This window comes from Pipistrellus kuhlii, unplaced genomic scaffold (genome assembly GCF_014108245.1).
Source record: "Pipistrellus kuhlii isolate mPipKuh1 unplaced genomic scaffold, mPipKuh1.p scaffold_m20_p_2, whole genome shotgun sequence".
NCBI lineage: Eukaryota > Metazoa > Chordata > Mammalia > Chiroptera > Vespertilionidae > Pipistrellus > Pipistrellus kuhlii.
Genome location: NW_023425515.1, coordinates 100,835,582 through 100,857,970, shown reverse-complemented (window position 1 = coordinate 100,857,970; position 22,389 = coordinate 100,835,582). Strand labels below are relative to the sequence as shown.

Sequence of the window (22,389 nt, the reverse complement as noted above, 5' to 3'; positions counted from 1 at the left end):
CCAGGTAGGGAAAGTTTTTTGTCATTATTTCTTCAAATAGGTTTTCAATATTTTGCTCTCTCTGTTCTTCTGGCATGCCAATAATCAGATGTTGATATGCTTAAAATGATCCCAGAGGCTCCTTACACTATCTTCATATTTTTGGATTCTTTTTTTCTTTTCTTTTTTTTTCTGTTTGAGTGTTTTTTTGTTTTCTCTTATTTCAGATCTTTGGTTTGATTCTTGGGGTCCTTTGATCTCTAGTTGAGTTTCTGTATATCCTTTATTTCAGACTGTGTATGCTTAATTTCTGACTGGTCCTTTTCCTTTTTTTTTTTTTTTTTTTTTTTTTTTTGGCATTCTCATTAAGGTCCCTGAAGGTCTCACAAGCTCCCCGTAGGTCTAATCAAGTTTCTCGGCAGTTTTTAGAAGATTCTTGAGTAATCTTATAAATGTGGTTTTGAACTCTATGTCCAGTAGTTTGCTTTCATCCATTTTTTTCATTCGTAACATGTTTCTTTGTCTCCACATTTTGGCTGCTTCCCTGTGTTGATGGAGTGACTTTGTGTGGTAGGGGCCAGTAGCTCAGCCTCCCAAATCACCTGAGGTGGATGCTCTTGGTGCACCCCTTATGAGCTGAGTGCAAAGTCGGTGTAGCCTTGATTGCTATTGATTGCTACACTGGGAGGAATTGACCTCCAGACCAAATGGCTGTGAGAACCTGCTGTGTCTATAATGGAAAAACTGCTGCATTGGAGACACGCTTATGGGGCCAGACTTGCTTCAGTGGGGCTTTGGTGCTCACTGAGTCTACCTCTTGAATGTCATTTGTGGATGTGAGGAGTTGAAATCTGGTGTCATCTCACACTGACCACTAGATACACTGGCTTCTGGATCTCCAAAGGGGTGCAGGTCAGCTACTATCTGAGACCAACCAGCATAGCTACAGCAAGAACTAGTTTTCTTCTCTTTGCTTGGAGGTTGGAGGTTTTGGAGCTGTCTGACCAGAGTTGCAGTTTGTTAGGTTAAGCTGCGATAGGGGAGGCCATTTATATGCAAAAGCTGCTGCATGGAGCTTGGGTGGGTTTGTAGATTGTGTGGGGCGGGGTCTCTGGGAGTCACTAGGCTAGGGCATGGCAAACAGCAATGGCTGCCAGTCAGCCATCTCTGTGTCTCCGAGTTTCCGTGTCCCCGCGTCTCACGCCCCAGTGCAAGAAACAATGATTCCTGCGTGCAGCTCTGCAAGCAAACAACCCTCACTTTCCTACCTGATGGTAGACAGTCCAGCTTCTCCACATAAGAGTTTGGGTCCCCAGCGACTCCCAGAAACTGGATTTCAGAGTAGTCGGGAGCTTGTCTCCCTTCCGGTTGAAAAAAGCAACACCCGGTTTACATGCCTCCATTTCTCAGCTTTTCAGTGCTTGTGAACATGTCTCAATGCTTTTTTCTCTTTCCTTCTAGCTGTAGAATTTCCACTCAGCCAGCTTTCCCATGGTTCTGGGTGATAGACGTTTTGTCTTTTATTTGTAATTTTGAAATTGTTGTGTGAGGCAGCAGTTTAGGTGTTTACCTATGCAGCCATCTTTGTTTCTCTTTTTCTCTATTTATATTTTTGAATTATTTGTTCTAGTTCTGTGAAATACACCATTAGTATTTTGATAGGAATTGAATTGCTTTGGATAGAATGGACATTTTAATGAGGTTAATCCTGCCTAGCCATGAACATGGTATAGGCTTCCACTTATTTTTATTTTCATCAATTTCTTCCTTCAGTATCTTATAATTTTTTGAGCACAGGTCTTTTACCTCTGTTATTAATTTTATTGCTAGGTACATTTTTTAATGCAATTATAAATGTGATTGATTTCCTAATACTTCTTTCTGATAGTTCATTATTGGTGTATAAAAATGCCATTGATTTCTGAATATTAAGTTTGCATTCTTCTACTTTACTAGATTCATTTAGCAGTTCTAGCAGTTTTTGCTGAAATGTTTAAATTTTTCTCTATATAGTATCATATAATCTGAAAATGAGTGTTATTTCTTCCTTTCCCATTTGAATGCCATTTTATTTCTTCTTCTTTTCTGATTGCTGTGCCTAGGTCTTCCATGACTGTGTTGAATAAAAGCAGAAAGAGTGGACATCGCTGTCTTGTTCCTTATCCTAACACTTTTAGTTTTTCCCCATTGAGTATAATGTTGGCAGTGGGTTTTTCATAAGTGGCCTTTATTATGTTGCAATGTAATCCCTCTATTCCAACTTATGCTGAGTTTTATCATAAATGGGTGCTGGATTTTATCAAATGCTTTCTCTACATCTACTAATATGATGTGATTTTTATACTTTATTTGGTTTATGTGGTATATTATGTTTATTAATTTGTGAATAGCATTGCTTTTCTGGAATAAATCATACTTTATCATGGTTTATGACCTTTTTAATGTACTGCTGGATTTGGTTTGCTAATATCTTGTTAAAAATTTTACATCTATGTTTGTCAGGAATACTGCCATATACTTTTCTTTCTTTGTTCTGTCTTTATCTAGTTTTGCAATTAAATAATGCTGGTCTTGAAAATGAACTTGGGAGTCTTCCCTCCTCTTAAATTTGTAGTAATAGTTTGAGAAGGATATGTATTAATTCTTCTTTGAATGTTTGGTAAAATTTATCTGTGAAGCCAAATGGTTCAGGACTTTGGTTTGCTGGGAGTATTTTGATTACTGCATGGCTTTCATTGTTTGTAATTGGTCTATTCACATTTTCTGTTTCTTATTAATTCAGTTTTTGGAGGTTATATGTTTCTAAGAATTTATCTATTTCTTTCAGATTGTTCTACTTATTGGCATATAGTTTGCAATATTTTCTTATAGTACCTTGTATTTCTGTGCTATTAGTTCTCCTGTTTCATTTCTGATTTTACTGGTATTATTTGGGTCCTCTCTCTTTGATTCTTGATGAGTCTGGTTAAAGATTTATCAAACTTGTTTATCTTTCCAAAGACCAACTCTTGGTTTCATTGACCTTTCTAGTGTTTGCTTTTTAAAAAACTTGTTTCATTTTTTTTCCACCCTGATCTTTATTATTTTCTTTCTTCTACTGATTTTGGGCTTTGTTTGTTGTTCTTTTTCTAGTACCTTTAGGTTCAAGGTTAGATTGTTTATTTGAGATTTTTCTTGATTCTTGAGGTAATCCTGAATGCTATGAATTTCCCTCTTACAACAACTATGGCTGTGTCCCAACAATTCTGGGCTGTTGTGTTTTCATTTTCATTTGTTTCAAGGTTTCTTTTCATTTCTTTCTGAAATTCTTGACCCATTCATTGTTTAGTAACATGTTATTTAGCCCTCGTGTGTTTACCAGTGCTTTTCAGGGTGTTTTTTTTGTTTGTTTGTTTGTTTTGTTTTGTTTTGTTTTGTTTTTCTTGTGATTGGTTTCCAGTTTCATAGCATTATGATCGGAGAAGATGCTTAATATGATTTCAATCTTGTTGAATTTATTGAGACTTGTCTGAAGTGTTACCATGTGTTTTATCACAAAAGGTGTTTCATGTACACCAGAAAAGAAAATATATTCTGCTGACTTGAGGTGAAATGTTCTAAAGATGTCAATTAAATCCTTCTATTCTAGTGTGCCATTTTTTAAATTGACTTCAGAGAGAAGAAGGGAGAGGGAGAGATAGAAACATCAATAAGAGAATCATTAGTTGGCCACTCCCTGCCAACTAATGGGGATCAAGCCTGCAACCCAGGCATGTGCCATGACCGGAAATTGAACTGTGAACTCCTGGTTCACAGGTTGGTGGTCAACTACTGAGACACACTGGCCGAGCTGGTGTGTCATTTAAGCCTGCTACTTCCTTTTTGATTTTTCTGAACGATCTATCCATTGATATCAATGGGGTGTTAAAATCCTTATATAATTGTATTTCTGTCAATCTCTTCCTTTTTGTCCGTCAAGATTTGCTGTACCTATTTAGGTATTCCTATGTTGAGTGCATAAATGTTTATAAGGGTTATATGTTCTTAATGGATTGATCCCTTTATCATTATGTAGTGTCCTTCTCTGTTTCTTAGTCTTTTTTTTTTTTTTTTGAAGTCTGTCTGCTATAAGTATTGCTACCCCAGCTTTTCTATTTCCATTGGTATAAAATATCTCTTTTTATCTCTTTAGTTACAATCTATATTTTTCATTTGAGGTGGGTGTCCTGTAGTCAGCATATATATGGGTCCTGTTTTCTTTACCATTTTACTATCATATGTCTTTTAATGGGAGAATTTAATCTATTTACATTTAAAGTAATTACTGATAAGTACATATTTATTTCCATTTTATTTTTTATAACCATATTCCTTTTTCCCCCTTTCTTCTTAAAGAAGATCCTTTAATATTTCTTATAATACTGGTTTTAGTGGTAATAAGCTCCTTTATATTTTGGGGGGAGGGGGTTGATCTTGGAAGCTCTTTATTTCACCTTCAATTTCAAATGTTAGCCTTGCTTGGTAAAGTAATCTTGGTGGTAGGTCCTTGCTGTTTATCACTTTGAATATTTCATGCTAAAAATTTTTGCCTAAAATGTTTTGTTGAGAAATCAGCTGACAGCCTTATGGAAATTCTTTGTAGGGAACTGTCATTCTATGGTGTTCTTAAGATTCTTTTTGCCTTTAACTCTTGCCATTTTAATTATGATGTGTCTTGGGTTCATTTTGATTGGGCCTCTCTGTGCTTCCTGGACAGGTGTATCTTTTTCCTTCACCAGATTAGGGAAGCTTTCAACCATTGTTTCAAATTCCTTGCTCATTCTCTTCTCTTTCTGGTACCTTAATGATGGACACATTGCTATGTTTTTTGTTGTCTCAAAGGTCTCTTAGACTTTCCTTATATTTTAAAATTCTTCTTTCTTTTTGTTGCTCTGATTGGGTATTTTGCTATCTTGTCCTCTAAATCACTGATTGGATCCTCTGCTTCATCCAACCTGATAATGATTCCCTCTAGTGTGTTATTTATTTCAGCTATTGTATTCTTCGTTTCTGACTGCCTTTTTTAATGCTTACTACCTTACTAACTTAAAGTTCTCATTGAGATAATCTACTCTTCCCCTAAATTCATTGAGTATTCTAATAACCATTGTTCTGAATTCTGCATTTGGTATCTTGGTTGTTTCCACTTAAATCTTTTTCTAAGGATTCCCCTTGTTATTTCATTTGGGGCATGTTTCTTTGTCTCCACATTTTGTCTGCCAGTTTGTGTTTGTCTCTATGTATTTGGTAGACTCCCAAACTTGTTATGGTGGTTTTTGTTGTAAGTATCTTGTGGGCTCAGTGTACTATCTTCCAGATCATGTGGGAACTCCAGGAATGTCTCTTGTGTGGCTTACTGAGCCTTCCTGCTGTGACTGAGTCTTGAATGCTGTTAGTCCATTCATTAATGATGTTAAGCCACATGCTGTCTGATTATTAGGAACGACCCTCACCACACTGTATGAGCTTCTATGTGTTCAAGGTTCAGTTATCCGCAGCAGGATTTGGTGCCTTCCAGGATCTACCTTTGGGTGTGCCACTTGTGTAGCTAGTTGGGTTGTGTTCTGGTGTGGTCTGAAGCCAACCACTGGTTGTGTTGGTTCTGGGTACACTTGGGAGGGGTTCTGGTGCAGGTTGATGTCAAATGCTGCAACTGGCTTTGAGCTACTTGTCTGGAGCTACCAAACAATTCACTATAAGTGACTGCCTCTACTGGGCCTGGGTGTTGTATGGGAAGGGGTCAAGGTGTGTACAAAGATTGATTTCCACAGTCTATTCCACAAGGTGTGGGCTCGATAGAGTGGGGTGATCAAAGTCAGGAGAACAGGGCTAGTGGTTCTCTTGCTTGGAGACAGCACGGTCAGGCACTCAGTGGGGGGAAAGTGGCCCCTACTCCATAACACATACCATACTCCACCTGAGTCTCTGACCCTAGTTCCCTCAAAAAGAGTACACCGCTGGTTCAGGCTGGTATAGCCAACTAAGCCTTCTGCAAGACTCAAGCTCAATAGGGCAGGGTCACTGGGAATCAGGCAGGACAAGTGGACAGGAAGGGCACTGGCAGCACAATGAAGGGTATGGATGGTTCCCACTCTAGAGTTATAAATATTAATGTTTGTCTGAGTCTCTGCCAAGAGCTTCTCAAGTAAAAGAGTGCACTGAAGGTCCCAGTTGAGTGCAGCCAACAGATGTTTCTGCAGGACTTAAGCTTGGCAGAATGGTGCCACCAGGAGTTGGGGACTGAGCTACAGCACTCCCAAGGCTGGTGCTATAAGGATAGGAATACTCTACCTTGAAAAGATAGTGTCTGAGAGCAGTATGGGATAGGGACTCAGCACAGATCACTCCTCGAAACCATGACAGTAGATCTCCTCTTTATGACTCCTGTATGCCCTGAGTCACCTTTTTTCTACTGGAGTTCTGAGTGAGAAAAAGACCTTGAAGAGAATGCCTAGGTTTCTTTCTAGCCGACTCCCATCTCTCCGGCAAGCAAATCCCCACTGATTTTCATGACCAGATGTTATGCAGAAGTCTTTTCCTGGCCTTAGTGCTCTGTATTGGAACCCCTCGTTACTCAGGGGGACCTTTGCAGTGAGATATCCCTCCAGATTCTCAACTGCTACAAGTGGGTGTGAGGCCAGCTCTTTCATCATCTCTGCCCTTATTACCAGTCTCAATGTGGTTTCTTCAATAGATCCTAGGTTATAATACTTCCATGCAACTAGCCTTCAGTTGTTTTTCTCAGGTTGAATAATCCATAATTTAGTTGCAATGGAAGCAATAATTATGCAGCAACTGCTGAATATACAGAGTAAAATTTAGTACAAGAAATATAAAAATACCTTTTTAAATGACATGTTATACAACCTCTCAATTTGTGTTTTGATTGGCAGTACCATATTTGAGTTCTTCAAAATCACACAGGTAAAAATTAGTCTTTTCTGTCTATGGAAAACAATTTAAAATATAATTTAAATTATTATATATATACACTGAGTGGCCAGATTAGTATGCATTCAGAGATCATAATAATCTGGCCACTCAGTGTGTGTGTGTGTGTGCGCGTGCGCACGCGCGTGCTAAAAATTCCATTCCTATATGTAGGTACAGCAGAAATATATTTACATATACATCAAGAGGTAGCATTATTCATTACAGCCCCAAACTAGAAATAACTCAAATGTACATGAACACAATAGATGAATAAATTATGGTAAAGTCATATATTAAACACTAAATAGCAATAGAAATATAAGGATATTAATTTATATACAACAAACATATATTTCACAGATATAATGTTCAACAAAAGGAGTAAAATACAAAAGAATAAACACTGTCTGATTCCATTATTCAAAGTTCAAAATTTTTCAGGCAAAACTAAACTATGCTGTTGAAAAAAAACCACTAAGCTGTAAAAGTAGAAAGAAATGTAATACATAGTTTTATATTGTTCTAGTTCTTCAATCAAGTACCCTGTTTCCCCAAAAATAAGACAGTGTCTTATATTAGGTCTTATTTTGGAGGATGTCTTATTTTCGGGGAAACACGGTAGCATTACAGATATTTTCTCTATAGTAAGTATATCACCAAATTGTACGTTTATGTTTTGTTCACTTTTCTATATGTACTATAACTCAAAATAAAAATGTTTACAAAATAAACTCATACCAATATGTTACGGGTACTTAACAACTCATACCTTATCTTCCATACAAATATGTTATGGGTACTTAATTTTCCCTCAAATAATCAAATTACCATCCTTATTCCTTGAATCTACCCCAAAGTTTCATGCATTAATAAGTGCGTGCATGTACACACACACATGCACACACACACAAACACACAACTCTTTTCTTACCTCAACGAGATTCTGTAAAATCCAGGCTAATCTCAAAGAAACATGCTGGGTTGTGAAAGTGAACAAACTGGCTGCTAAAAATCGTTTACTTCTAGTGAAAAAGTGAAGCATTCGGCAGGAACTGTGTATTAGCTATTTTAAAAAAATTAAGAAAAATACATTTAAACAATAGTGCTTGATGTTTCTATCTTAATTCCATATTCATGCAAACAAACCCAATAACAAGTTACTTAACTACTTAAAGAATATAAGAAAATCAAGTAGGCTCAAGTACTTATAAAAGACTTTTTTAAATATCTATTTTCTACATCTTTACCTATTTTAAATTCAGGAAGTGAGGGGAGAAAGTCAAAGAAGAAGGCTATATTGCTATTTTTCAATAATATATTTTATTATTTTAATAATATATTGCTATTATTTTTGAATAACATATTTTAATCAATCTAGTATTAACCCAGAAGGAATTTTCCCTACACATTAAATACTTAAAATTGGGGTGTATGATTTTAATACTACCTATACTTACCTAATGATTAAAAATTAAACATATATAATTTAAAATGTACTCTTTCTTTATGTATGCATGTAATATTTGTTTTTATCTTTATTTGTATTACTTTTAATTTATTTTTTCTCATCACCATTTATCTCCTCCATGCCCTCTTCTTCTTCTAGTCCGTAATCACCACAATGTTGTCCATGAGTTCTTTTTTCTTCTTCTCAATCCTTTTACCCCAACACCACCCAAAGAGGCCCACACCAAGACACATCATAATTAAAATGTCAAAAATTAAAGACAAAGAGAATATCGTAAAAGCCACAACAGAAAGGCAAGCAGTTCCCATAAGACTGTCAGCTGATTTGTCAACAGAAATTTAAGGTCAAAAGGGACTGGCATGAAATATTCAGTGATGAAAAGACAAGGACCTTCAGTCAATGCTACATTACCCAGCAAGGCTATCATTTAAAATTAAAGGAGAAATAAAGAGCTTCCTACACTAGAAAAAACTAAAGGAGTTTGTAAATTAGCAGTACAGGAAATGTTTCAAGGCTTGCTTTAAGAAGAAGAAAAAGTCATAGCCAGGTTGGCTCAGTGAATAGAGCATAGGCCTGTGGACTGAAGGATCCCAAGTTCGATCCTAGTCAAGGGCATGTATTATACTTCAGTTGCAGGTTCCTCCCCAGCCCAGGTCCTGGTCAGGGCACATGGAAGAGGCAACCAATTAATGTTTCTCTCACATCAATATTTCTCTCTGTCTTTCTCTTCCTCTTCCATTCTTTCTAAAAATAAATGGAAAAATATCCTCAGGTGAGAATTTTTTTTAAAAAGATGACGAAGTAATAAAGGAATCTAGTTTTAAAAATAAAATGGCCATAAATACATACCCAACAATAACTTTAAATGTAAATGGCTTAAATACTCCAAATCAAAAAGACATAAGGTAGCTGAATGGATAAGAAAACAAAATCCATAAGTATGCTGTCTTCAAGAGACCCACCTCAGAGCAAAAGGTACACACCGATTAAAAGTAAAAGGATGGAAAGAGATATTTCATGCAAATGGAAAGAAAAAGAAAGCTGGGGTAGCAATACTTATATCTGACAAAATAGACTTTAAAACCAAGGATATGTTGGAGCCAAAAAGTATCCTATCTAGTAAATTAGTAATATAAAAATTGACTGTACCTCTGCTACACCCACAAGTCACGGCCACCAGTCAATCAGGAGAGAGTATGCAAATTAACCCAACCAAGATGGATGCAGCCATGGGGCTGCAGCAAGCAGGAGCCTTGGGTTTTCCTGGCAATGGAGAAAGCCAAGCTTCCCTGCCACCCTTGCTGGTCCAGGCCTACACTCAAAACTACAAAGTTTCAATTATAGAAGATAAATAAATCAAAAAAAAAAAAAATGGCAGTAGACACAGAGATGGAGAGAGCAGGAGGCTTAAGGTGCCCCCAGCAATAGAGAAAGCCATGCTTCCACAGCTCTGGCCTGTCTTGGCCTCCACTACAAAGATTCAATTATAGAATATAAATATCGGGTCTAGTAATAATTAATGTCGTTTTAAACATTCGTTTAAAATCTTGCTTGGCGTTGACTTGTATTGACATAACCTTCAAACACGTGGTATCTACAGAACGTGTGAAGTGCAATTAACAAGTTTTGCTTGAAAAAGTTTGTGTTTGGTTTGGTTTTTGTTGCAAAACTAGGGCTAAGAAGATGGCGGATGAAGAGCATATTCAGCACTGCATGCTTTACGAGTTCCAATTAGGAAGAAAAGCAAGTGAGGCTGCAAAAAACATCTGTAGTGCTCTTGGTCAAGATGCAGTTAGCACCAGAAAATGCCAGCATTGGTTTGAGAAATTTCGCGAGGGAAATTTTTCGTTAGATGACAAGAGTGGTTGAGGCCGTGTGTCCAATTTTGATCAAGAAGCTCTTCAAGCTCTTTTGGTGCAAAATCCTCAAATTACCCAACAAGAGCTTGCGACAACTTTAAATTGTTCACAAAAAACAATTTCCAATCAATTGCATGCACTTGGCAAAGTCCAAAAGTTTGGAAAATGGGTTCCTCCTGAGTTGACCGACAACAACCGTAATCAAAGAGTCACAATTTGCAGTTCGCTCCTCTCTCGTCAAAACCGTTTGCCGTTTTTAGAGCAAATTGTTACCGGAGATGAAAAATGGGTTCTGTATGTTAATTTGAAAAGGTGGCCTCAATGGTTGGACAAAAATGAGGCTCTGCAGCCCACACCAAAACCTGACTTGCATGCGAAAAAAGTGATGTGTGTTTGGTGGAATTTTAAAGGAATTCTTCATTATGAACTTTTACCATCTAACCAAACCATTACAAGTGCAGTGTATAGTGCCCAATTGGAAAGGTTAGCCCAAGCTTTAAGAGAAAAAGAACCCGCGCTGATTAATCGGAAGGGCGTAATTCTTCACCACGATAACGCACAACCGCATACTGCAAGAATCACTGCTCAAAAACTGCGCCAGTTGGAATGGGAAGTTCTCCCTCAACCTGCATATTCTCCTGATATTGCCCCTTCCGATTATCATTTGTTTCGTTCTTTGCAAAACTTTCTTCTTGGAAAAAAATTTAATAATGAAGAATGCCTCAAAAATGCATTGACCGAATTTTTTGCATCAAAATCACAAGAATTTTACAACAGAGGGATTAAAATGCTTCCTGAGCATTGGGCACAAGTAGTAGAAAACAACGGCAACTATATTGTTGATTAAATTTTGTTGTATTGTTTAAATAAATTCGATTTAAAAAAGTATTAGAAAACGACATTAATTATTACTATACCTAATAAATCCCTACAAAAATGGCTGCAGCCATGGAGTGAGCAGGAGGCTTGGCTTCACTCAAGGCTACAAAGTTTCAATTATAGAAGATAAATAAACCCTAGATATCAGGGCTGCCACTTGGATCACGGGGAGGCATGGCTGGCCTGCAAACCACCATAGGCCCCTCACCCAGGCCGCCCCACGCCCCAAGGGAACTCCCACTCTGATCCGAGACACCCTTCAGGGCAACCAGCTAGCCCCAACCCATGCACCAGGCCTTGATCCTATCTAATAAAAGAGTAATATACAAATCGATCATCACTCCAACATACAAGATGGCCACCAGAAGATGGCCAGCAGAGGAGGGCCGTTGGGAGGGACCTGCAAGAGAGGGCAGTTGTGAGTCATCAAGCCAGCAGGGGAGGGCAGTTGGGAGGCACCAGGCCTGCAAGGGAGGGCAATTGGGGGCTATCAAGCCTGCAGGGGAGGCCAGTTAGGGATGACCAGGCCAGCAGAGGAAGAAAGTTGGGGATGACAGGGCCTGCAGAGAAGGGCAGCTGGGAGGATCCAGGCCTGCAGAAGAGAGCAGTTGAGGGGACCAGGCCTTTAGGGGAGGGCAGTTAGGGGTGACCAGGCCTACAGGGGAGGGCAGTTAGGGGAAATCAGGCTAATAGGGGAGCAGTTAGGCATCAACCAGGATGTCAGGGGAGTGGTTAGGTGGTGATCAGGCTGGCAGGCAGAAGCGGTTAGGGGCAATCAGGAAGGCAGGCAGGTGAGTAGTTGGAAATCAGCAGTCCTGGATTGTGAGAGGGCAGTTGGACATCCCTTGAGGTGTCCCATATTGGAGAGGGTGCAGGCTGGGTTGAGGGACACACACCCCAGTTGCACGAATTTCATGCACCAAGCCTCTAATTTATATATATAAAAAAAACATAGACTGTAACAACCATAACGACCAGTCGCCCTGACGCCCACTGTGGCCAGCGAACCTGCTGGGCTCCAACCCTGATCACCCCCCAGCTCTATGGGGGGGCGGGGCTGGCCCACCAACCTCCTGCAGCCCCTCCCAGGCCATGGCCCCCAATCACCACCGCCCACCCCATTCAGGAGTGGGGCCAGCTAGCCCACTGCCCAAAGCCTCTCCCCATGGCTGGCCCCACCACCAATCATCCCCCTAACCCCAATAAAGGCAGAGCCTGCCAGCCAATCACCCTCAGCTCCTTCTCCCAGCCAGCCCACCATGATCAGGCACTGATTGGGGTAGGCCAGCCAGCCAACCTCCTGCAATCTCCTCCTCACAACAGGCCAAGCCCTGATCCCCCCGAATTGGGACTAGGCTGACCTGATCCCCCCTGTGTATGCATTTGTGCACTGGGCCTCTAGTATAATATAATGACAAAGGAATCATTACCCTTGTAAACATTTATGCACCCAACATAGGAACACCTAAATATGGAAAGCAAGTCTTGATGGACATAAAAAGAGAGATTGACAGTAATATAGTTATAGTAGAGATTTTAATATCCCATTGACATCAATTGATAGATCTTCCTGACAGAAAATCAATAAAGAGATGGAGGCATTAAATGACACAGAAATAAAGACTTAATTCATATCTTCAGAGCATTTCACACCAAAGAAGCGAATATACATTTTTTTCAAGTGGATATGTAACATTTTCTAGGATAGACCACATGTTAGGACAATAAACAAGTCTCCATAAACTTAAAAAGACTGAAATTATATCAAGCATCTTCTATGACTATAATGCTATGAAACTTAAAATGAATCACTAGAAGAAAACTGGAAAGAAAAAAAAAAACACATAAAGATATGGACAAAAAAACAACAACATGTTACTAAACAATGACTTGTTTAGCAAAGGGATTGAGGAAAAAATCAAAAGGTACCTTGAAACAAATGAAAATGAGAACACAACAACTACAGATCTGTGGGGCAGAGGAAAAGCAGTCCTATGAGGATAGCCTATAGCATTACAAAAGGGAAGGGGGAGAGCTCAAATAATCACTTAAACTTGGAAAAGTACAACAAACAAAGCCCAGAGTGAGTAGAAGGAATGAAATAATAAATAAGTAGAGTCTAACAATACAAAAGATGAATGAGACTAAGAGCTGGTTCTTTGAAAAGATAAACAATATTGACAAACTTTTAACCAGATTTATCAAGAAACAAAAAGAGAGAAATTAAAAAGGATAAGTAACAACTGACACCAAAGAAATACAAAGGATTGTAAAAAAAAAAAAAAAAAAAAAAAAAAAAAAAAAAGTATTATGAACAACTATATGCCAACAAAATGGACAACCTGGGAGAAATGGAAGAAATGGATAAGTTCCTAAAAGCATACAACATTCCAAAACTAAATCAAGAAAATCAGGAGAATCTAACAGGCAGAATACAACTAATGAAATTCAATCACTAATCAAAAATTCCCCAACAAATAAAAGCCCTGCACCTGATGGCTTTACATATTAATTTTACCAAACATTCAAAGAAGAATTAACACCTATCTTTCTCAAGTTAACCCAAAAAATTCAAGAGGAGGGAAAAGGCCAGCATTACCCTAATTCCAAAATCATATAAAGGTATAACAAAGAAAGAAAATTATAGGCCAATATCTGTCATGAACACAGATGTTAAAATCCTCAACAAGGTATTAGTAAACCAAATACATCATGATCAAGTGGGATTTATTCCAGAGATGCAAAGTTGGTACAATAGCCACAAAACAATAAACATGATGCACCACATAAACAAACTGAGGGATAAAAACCACATAATCATATCAATAGATGCATAAAAAGCAGTTGATAAAACCCAACATCCATTTATGAAAAAAACTCTCAGCTAAGTGGAAATAGAGGGAACATAGCTCAGTTTAATAAAAGCCATGTATGACAAACCCACAGCCAACATCATATTAAATGGGCAAAAACTATAAGCATTCCCCTTAAGATTGGGAACAAGGCAGGATGTCAACTTTCACCAGTCTTATTCAACACTAAAGGCCCAGTGCATGAATTTGTGCACAGATGGGATCCCTCAGCCTGGCCAGCAATTGGGGCCAACTCACCAGGGAAAAGGGACTGCAGGAGGTTGGTTGGCCACGGGAGGTTGGCTGTGGGAGCACAATGACCACAAGGGGACAACTCCTGCATTGAGCATCTGCCCCCTGATGGTCAGTGCACATCATAGAAACTGGTTGACCAGTCGTTTGGTTACTTAGGCATATATTGTATATTAGAGGCCTGGTGCATGAAATTCATGCACAGAGGGGAAGGTGTTTCACAACCCAAACTGCATCCTCTCCAATCTGGGACCCCTTGTGGGATGTCCGACTGTCAGTTTAAGCCCGATCCCAGGATCAAGCCTAAACCAGCAATTGGACATTCACAATCTGGGACTGCTGGCTCCTAACTGCCTGATTGTTCCTAACTGCTTCTGCTTGCCAGTCTGATAATGCCCTAACTGCTCCCCTGCTAGCCTGATTGATGCCTAACTGCTCCCCTGCTGGCCTGATTGCCCCCAATTGCCTTCCCCTGCTGGTCTTATCGCTCCCAACTGCCCTCCCCTGCCAGCCTGATCGCCCACAGCTGCCCTCCCCTGCTGTGACCCACCTCCTCTGCTGAGACCTGCCTCCTCTGCACAAGGCGGTGGAGACACCAGGACCAGCCTTCTCTATGCTGTGCAGAGCTGCGGGACCCCCAGGCTTCACCACATGGAGTGGCCTCCAGGATCCACCTCTGCTGTGCACACAGCCATCTTGTGGCGGCCATCTTGTGATGGCGTTGTATGAGGGTGTCATGCAAACGCGTAACTCTACCTAGGCTTTTATTATATAGGATAGTACTAGAAGTGCTAGCCACAGCAATCAGAGAAGAAGAAATAAAAGACATCCAAATTCCAAAGGAGGAAGTTAATTTTATTCTTAATAAGCAAAATCTCTAATTTAAAAAAAAAAAAAAAGCCTTAAGCAAAAAACAAGCTCTGAGTTTTAAAATTTGTAAGACATACCAAAAGAAAGAAGGAAGGAAGGAAGGGAAGGACAGAGGAAGGGAGGGAGGGGAGGGGAGGGGAGGGGAGAAAGGAAGAAAGAAATCAAAAAGCCTTATCCTGCTACCAACTGGAACAATTCAACTTCTGAAACATATTTTACAAAGGATTCACTTATGAAGAATTAACTTTTTGCATGTTTCTGTATACCCCTCATCCAAAAATAAATGGAAAGATCTTAGTTTCTTATAAAAATAATATGAATTTACCTTTCTTTCATTTTTTAGCATAACACATTAATCAAAATGTGTAACCTTAGCCTTCTTTACATTTCAGTCTTGCCCTTTCTCTTGCATGATGTGCCCCATTTTTATTTTTTAACATATTTTTTTGGTGAGGACATTTACATTTCTACTCTTAGCAAATTCCAATTGTACAACACAATGTTATCAACTACAGTCATATTATACTTTAGATTTTCAGACCTTATTCATCTTATAACAGAAAGTTTGTATCTTTTTAAATTCGTTTCACATGTTCAGTGCTCAAATATTCTGCATTCCTTTATATTTTTATTATTTATTAAAATATAAGACTTTTTAAAGGTATTTAAAGTGGCCACCCATGACCCTACTTCTGATTTGTTATATGTTAACAATGCCTCAAATGAAATGGCTCTTCCTTCAGAAGCACATTGTATTTTTCTCTATAAAAAATTAGGTTTAGGGCCCTTCAGGGATCTTCTATTAAAACTTAGATACCCGAGGAGGGGCATTACACAAAATGTGTTAAAAGTTCCAACAATGGCACTTTCAGTCAACACAAGAAATATTAACACTTTTGTTCATATAATTAACAAATATTTATTGAATTCCTTCTATGTAACTAGGACTATGCCAGGCTTTAGGAAAACAGGAAGAATCCCATCTTCCTTAAATTTACCTTCTAATGCAGGGTTAGGGAACCCTTTTTCTGCTAAGGGCCATCTGGATATTTATAACATCATTCAAGGGCCATACAAAATTATCAACTTAAAAATTAGCCTGCTATGTTTGGTCAAACATTTAATTAACTCACCCCTAATGCCTTGGCAAGGGAGAGACCAAATGATTTCGCGGATCTTACACAGCCTGCTGGCTGGATGTTCCCCACCCTGATCTACTGGGAAGATACAGAAAAAAAGTAATCAAATCAACAAATGAGATCATTTAAGAAGACACTGATTATAAAAGGAATTGCTATTTGATATATCACCTGTAATTAAATTATGGCATATAAGTAATATCAAGATACAATTAATGGTTCAAAATGCATCCTGATATCAAAGATGTTAAAATAAGAAAAATGTTGAGAGGGTCAAGATGGCAGCCAGCAGGTTGGCTGTAAGAGACTATAAGTGATTGAGGGAACATGGGGAAGTATGTGGATGTGTGTTTGAGTAAGGAACAGTTAGATCCTGTAGGACTTTTGGGGGCTGGCAGATGGGAAACTCCTGCTACCACTTCAAACATTCCCAGGATGGCTGGCTCTGACACAGAAACCATAACATCTTGAAGGGGAGAGCTGTTGTAACTAGGAGCCCATCCTCACCTCTACCCAGACTGACCTCAGACACCACCCTGGACTCTACAGCCACTCCAGCCAAAGACCTGCTACCTCAGCTGTTGAACCATGGACACAGGGATTCCAGCTTCCTTGGACACAGGTTCCTGTAAGTTCTGTAGTGTGCTCCCCTCCCACCATCCTGCTGCTTCAAACCTGGGCCCCACAACTGCATGATCCACCTGTCAAGCCCACAGCTTCATCCCAACCTCATGCATCCCAGTGACTGAGCCTATGGGCAAGTCTGGGACTGTACAACCCACCCGACAAGCCCGCCACTTCAACCCCAGGTGCTGTGACTGTGCGATCATCTGCCAAGTCCACTGCTTCAAACCTAGCCCAGCTCACACCAGTAACAGGACCACTGTCAAGTCTCAGACTGTGAAACTCACCCACCAAGCCTCCAGCTTCAACCCTGGGAACCACATGTCCTGGTGCCTGGGCTCTCCAAAGAGTCTCAGAGAGCATGACCCTCCTGCCAAGCCTGCTGCTGCAGCCACAGGCCCCAGGTGACACGAAGCCTAAATCCTTCGGTGAAAGCAATAATGGGGAAAGAAAAGGAGTACCAGAAAAGGTACTAAATAAAATGGAGATATGCAATATGTCAGAAAAAGAATTAAGAGTATGAGTCATACAGTTTATAAACCAGCTGGATGAGAAAATCAAGAACTTATGTAAGAATCAAGAGGAAATAAAGAATGACATAGGTATAATAAAAAACACAATGAAAGATTTCAACAGTAGACTAGAAGAAGCTGAGGATCAAATTAGCGAATCAGAAGACAATCTGAACAGCAATTGGAGAAAAAAATTAAAAAGCAGGAGGAGAACCTCAGGAAGCTTTGGAACAACATGACACAAAATAACATATGTATAAATAGAGGTGCCAAAATGACAAGAAGAAGAGCAAGGATTAGAAGCCATAACAAGAGATAAGGAAGGTCATTTCATAATACTAAAGGAATTGATATAACAACAGGATATAACTCTGTTAAACCTATATGCACCCAATACAGGATCTCCCAACTACATTAAAAAAAACAAAACTGGAAGATATCAAGAGAGAGGTTGACAGTAATATAATCATAGTAGGGGACTTTAAAACCCCTTTGACATCATTGGATAAATCCTCTAGACAAAAAATCAACAAAGAAACAGCAATCCTAAATGAATCCCTTGATCAGATGGACTTAATCTTCAGAACATTTCTCCCCAAAGCTACAGAATATATTGTACATTCTTCTTAAGTGTACATGACACATTTTCAAGGACAGACTACATATGGGGTTACAAGCAAAGTCTCTCCAAATAAGTAAGATCGAAATTACAGCAGGCATCTTCTAAGATCACAATGGCATAATATTAGAAATCAACTACAATAAAAAACAATCAAGATAATTAAAACACTTGAAAGCTAAATAGCATGCTATTAAACAATGACTGGGTTACCAAAGTGATCAAAGAAAAAATTAAAAACATCCTGAAAACAAATTACAGTGAAAATACAACAATCCAAAATTAATAGGATACAGTGAAAGCAGTCATGAGAGGGAAGTTCATAGCATTACAGGCCTACCTCAAATACAAGAAAACTGGAAAGAAATTATCTAACGCTACAACTTAAATAATTAGAAAGAGAGCAATAGGCAACTATCAAGTGAGTTGAGGAAGTAGATAATAAAGATCATAGAGAGAAAGAAGATGGCTGTCGACGACGGGAAGGCAGATTGCAAGATAGTGTGTGAATGAGAAAAAAAGAAGAATGTGTGGTTGCACAGGGTGTTTGTTGGTGAGTTGAGGGACAGCTATACTCCAAGAGACTGTAGCAGACTGCTGGACAGGGCTCCCCTGACGGGGAAGCTCTCACCGCTGCTGGGTTCCCTCCTGGAGCAACCAGCTCGGATGGGGAGACTGCGACATCTTAAAGAGGAAAGTGGATGTTATCAGGAGCCTGAAAAGCCCGGGGAATCTACATCTATGACACCCCTTGAACAGCTGCAAACACAAGAGCACCGGTCCCCAACTGGCACAAGCACAAGGATTCAGAGGAGCCCTACACTCCCTCACAGAAAGGTCAGATTTCACCTGGGATAAGGTGAGGTCTGTGGTCCCCGCAGCAGAGAGAAACATATACACTACGGGAGCTGGAGAACCTGGGGAAGTCTTCGCCTAAAGGAAATCTGTGGCTGTTGGGGCTGGCGTGATCCGTAAATGTGGAAGGGGGTCCTCAGAGATGCTAACAGAAGGGAACTTTAAAAAGCAACTCATTTTGATCTGGGTGCAAAAGGACAGCCTAAAATATTTAAAAGTGTGCCGGCTGATTAGACCCAAGGGGAAAAAAAAACTGCGGAGACTTGCGTGCAGCCCCGGAGTTTGCACACTTCTGCTGGCTCTAATTTTTTTTCTTTTTCATCTTTAAATCCTTGCTTCTGATTACTAAGCCCAATACATAGGATCAACCAATTGGGGACACTCTAAGAGACTACAGGGGAAAGTTGTTTTTCTGACACGTGGGTATAGAGCGAGGAATAACCATCAGAAAATCAGCTCTGGGGAAACCTACTCCCCCAAGCCGGAATTAAGTGCCATAGGGAAAACAAAATCTAAACACTATTTATTGTAGAAAGGACCTTCAGACCCGGAGGTCAATACACAAACAATGTCACCCAGGGGTTGTATCACAAATTAACTCTCATGTAAACACAAATAAAGGAATACAAGAAATATAGACATACTGTCTACTTAAAAATCAGGTCTGGTTTACAACACTGAGGAGCAGTGGAATGTAGGGAATTTCAATACTGTCCTAACTAGGAAACAGGTGTGCCAAACAGAACATTAGAAGAAGTGAATCACATTCACTAATGCACATTTTTATTTATTTTTTCATTTTACTTAAAAAACAATTTTTTTTCTTTTATCCTCACTGGATTTTATTTTTTTAATTATTACTTTTATACTTTCAATCAGTATTATTATTACTACTATTTTATGATTTTTTTAAAGTCATTTTTAAAAGTGTCATTTTATTTTCTCTTTATTTTACTTTGGGATTAGTGTTATACATTCTATTTTCATCTTTCCTTTAGCATCATTTTACTCTATCTCAACTCTACCTTTATGCCATCACTCTCTTCCTCACTTTTCCTCTTTTGTTGTCCTGTTTCTCTTATCCTAATTCCTGCTTTAGATTTTCCATATTCCTTCTTTTTACCCCATGTTAAAATTCCATTCTACTTATGTATCTAATTTCCAATCCCCTGTTCCAAATCCATACACACCTCTCTCTTCCCTATCTCCACTGTTCAAAATTTTTTTTCTCTCTGTCCTTTTGTGTTTGTTTGCTTGATTATATCAATTTTTTATACTTATTTGTGAGATTGTTTTACTTTTTCATTTTTTGATTGTTTTTTGTTTTGTTTGTTGCTTCTTTTTCCCTCGCCTCACTTGATATTAATTGTTGTTTGTAGTTTGCATTCATCTCCAAGTACTTGTTGCTGGCATGTGCTGAGATTACTGGCTGTTCTATTTGAGTTTTCTCCCCACATATATAATTTTCCCCCTCTTCTTTCTTATTCTCCCCTTTTTCTCTTTTACTTTTTTTTTTTTTTCCTTTTCCCAATTTCATTTTGCACTCCTTTTTGTTTATTGTCTCCTTTACCTCCTATCCTCTAATTTGCTTTTCTCTGGTGGTCACCTTTATTTGGGGTTATTACTATTTATTATAAATATACCTGTGTTCAGTGCCTGGTGTGTTGTACCTTGATGTATTGTGTTTTGTGCCTTTAAATCAATGCAGGAGAGAGATAATTACATTACCAGACACCTAGGGAAGAGAAATCATGAGAAGACAAAAAAGAAAAAAAAAAGCCTGCATATGAAAGAAAAGCAGGAATCACCAGAAAAGGAAGTAAACAAAATGGAGGCAAGCAACCTGTCAGAGAAAGAATTCAGAGAAATGCTCATAAGGTGGATGAAAAGAATGCAAGCCAAATTCGACAAATGTGAAAGAACAAAGAGGAAATGAAGAAGAACCAATAAGAAATGAAAAATGGCATCACTGCTATAAAGAACTCAATAGAAAGCATCCACAGTAAACTAGAAGAAGCAGAGGACCACATCAGTGAGCTAAAACTCAAGGTAGGAAAAAAATCCCCAAGTAGTGCAGCTTCTAAGGAAAAAAAAAAAAAAAAAAAAAAGCAGCAGCAGCAGCAGGTGAGCCTAAGAATACTTTGGGACAAGAAATAAAACAACATCCACATAATAGAGATCTCAGAAGAAGAAGAAACTGAGCAAGGAATAGAAAACCTGCTTGAAGAAATAATGACGGAAAATTTCGCTGATATAGGGAAGAAAAAACCCACACAAATCCAAGAAGCTCACAGAGTCCCAAGCAAAATGAACCCCAAAAGATCAACACCAAGGCATATTATAATTAAACGGGCAAACACCAACAACAAAGTACCATACTTTCCGGCGTATAAGACGACCCCCTAATTTTACAGTTAAAACATAGGTGTAGGCCTATATTCGCTGTATAAGACTACCCCCCACTTCAAAGAAAAGACTTACTTTGCCATCAAGATCTGCAGGTAAATTTTGTGCAATTTTGGTCTTTTGCCCCCGATTTTCAGTTGACTTTTTTTGGTTTCAAAAGTCGTCTTATATGCTGGAAAATAAGAATCTTAAAATTGGCCAGAGAGAGACAGAAAGTTACATACAAAGAAACCCTCATCATACTAGCAACTGCTTTCTCAATAGAAACTCATCAGGCCAGAAGGGAATGGAATGAAATATACAAAGTCATGCAAAGGATTGGTCTAAATCCAAGAATACTGTACCCAGCAAGGCTATCAAATCAATATTGAAGGTGAAATCAGGAGCTTCACAGACAAAAAAAAAGGACTAAGGGGTATATTACCACCAAACCAGCAATGCAAGAAATGCTAAAGGGTCTTCTGTAAAAAAAAAAAAAAAAAAAAAAAAAGGAAGCGAAAAAGGAACACAGGTCTAAAGAATAAAACTGGTGACAAACAAGCACCTATCAATAATAACTATAAATGTAAATGGATTAAATGCCCCAATCAAAAGACATAGGATAATGGATTGGATAAGAAAACAAGACCCATATATCTGCTGTCTACAAGATATCCACCTCAGAAAAAAAGACGCAGTCAGACAGAATGAAAGGATGGAAAAGGTTTTTCAGGCGAATGGAAATTTAAAAAAAAAAAAAAAAGCTGGGGTAGCAATACTTATATCAGACAAATTAGATCTCAAAGTGAAGGACATAAAAAGACGTAAGGAAGGCCACTTCATAATACTAAAGGGAGCAATCCAACAAGAAGAAATAACTCTCATAAACATATACACACCCAAAACAGGAGCACCCAAATACATTAAAAAAAAAAACTCCTGGAAGATATCAAGGACGAGATCGACAACAATACAATCATAGTGGGAGACTTTAATATCTCACTATCACCATTGGACAAATCCTCTAAACAAAAAATCAGCAAGGAAACTTCAATCCTAAATGACTCACTAGACGAGATTGAATTAACTGACATCTTCAGAACATTTCACCCCAAAGCTACAGAATATATTTTCCTCAACTACAA

The 22,389-nt window shown here is 38.7% G+C and overlaps 1 protein-coding gene across 6 annotated transcripts in view; it reads right to left on the bottom strand.

Moving 5' to 3' along the window:
- GK5 (glycerol kinase 5) overlaps positions 1–22,389 on the bottom strand; it is a 183,041-nt gene that overhangs the window by 93,627 nt on the left and 67,025 nt on the right. For 5 of the 6 annotated variants that reach the window (XM_045584134.1, XM_045584135.1, XM_036445571.2 and 2 more), the window contains one exon: positions 7,862–7,993. The exons of the other annotated variant lie outside the window; for it this stretch is intronic. In XM_045584134.1, the coding sequence (XP_045440090.1) occupies positions 7,862–7,993 (132 nt within the window). The remainder of the gene's footprint in view (positions 1–7,861; positions 7,994–22,389) is intronic. 6 annotated transcript variants of the gene reach the window in all.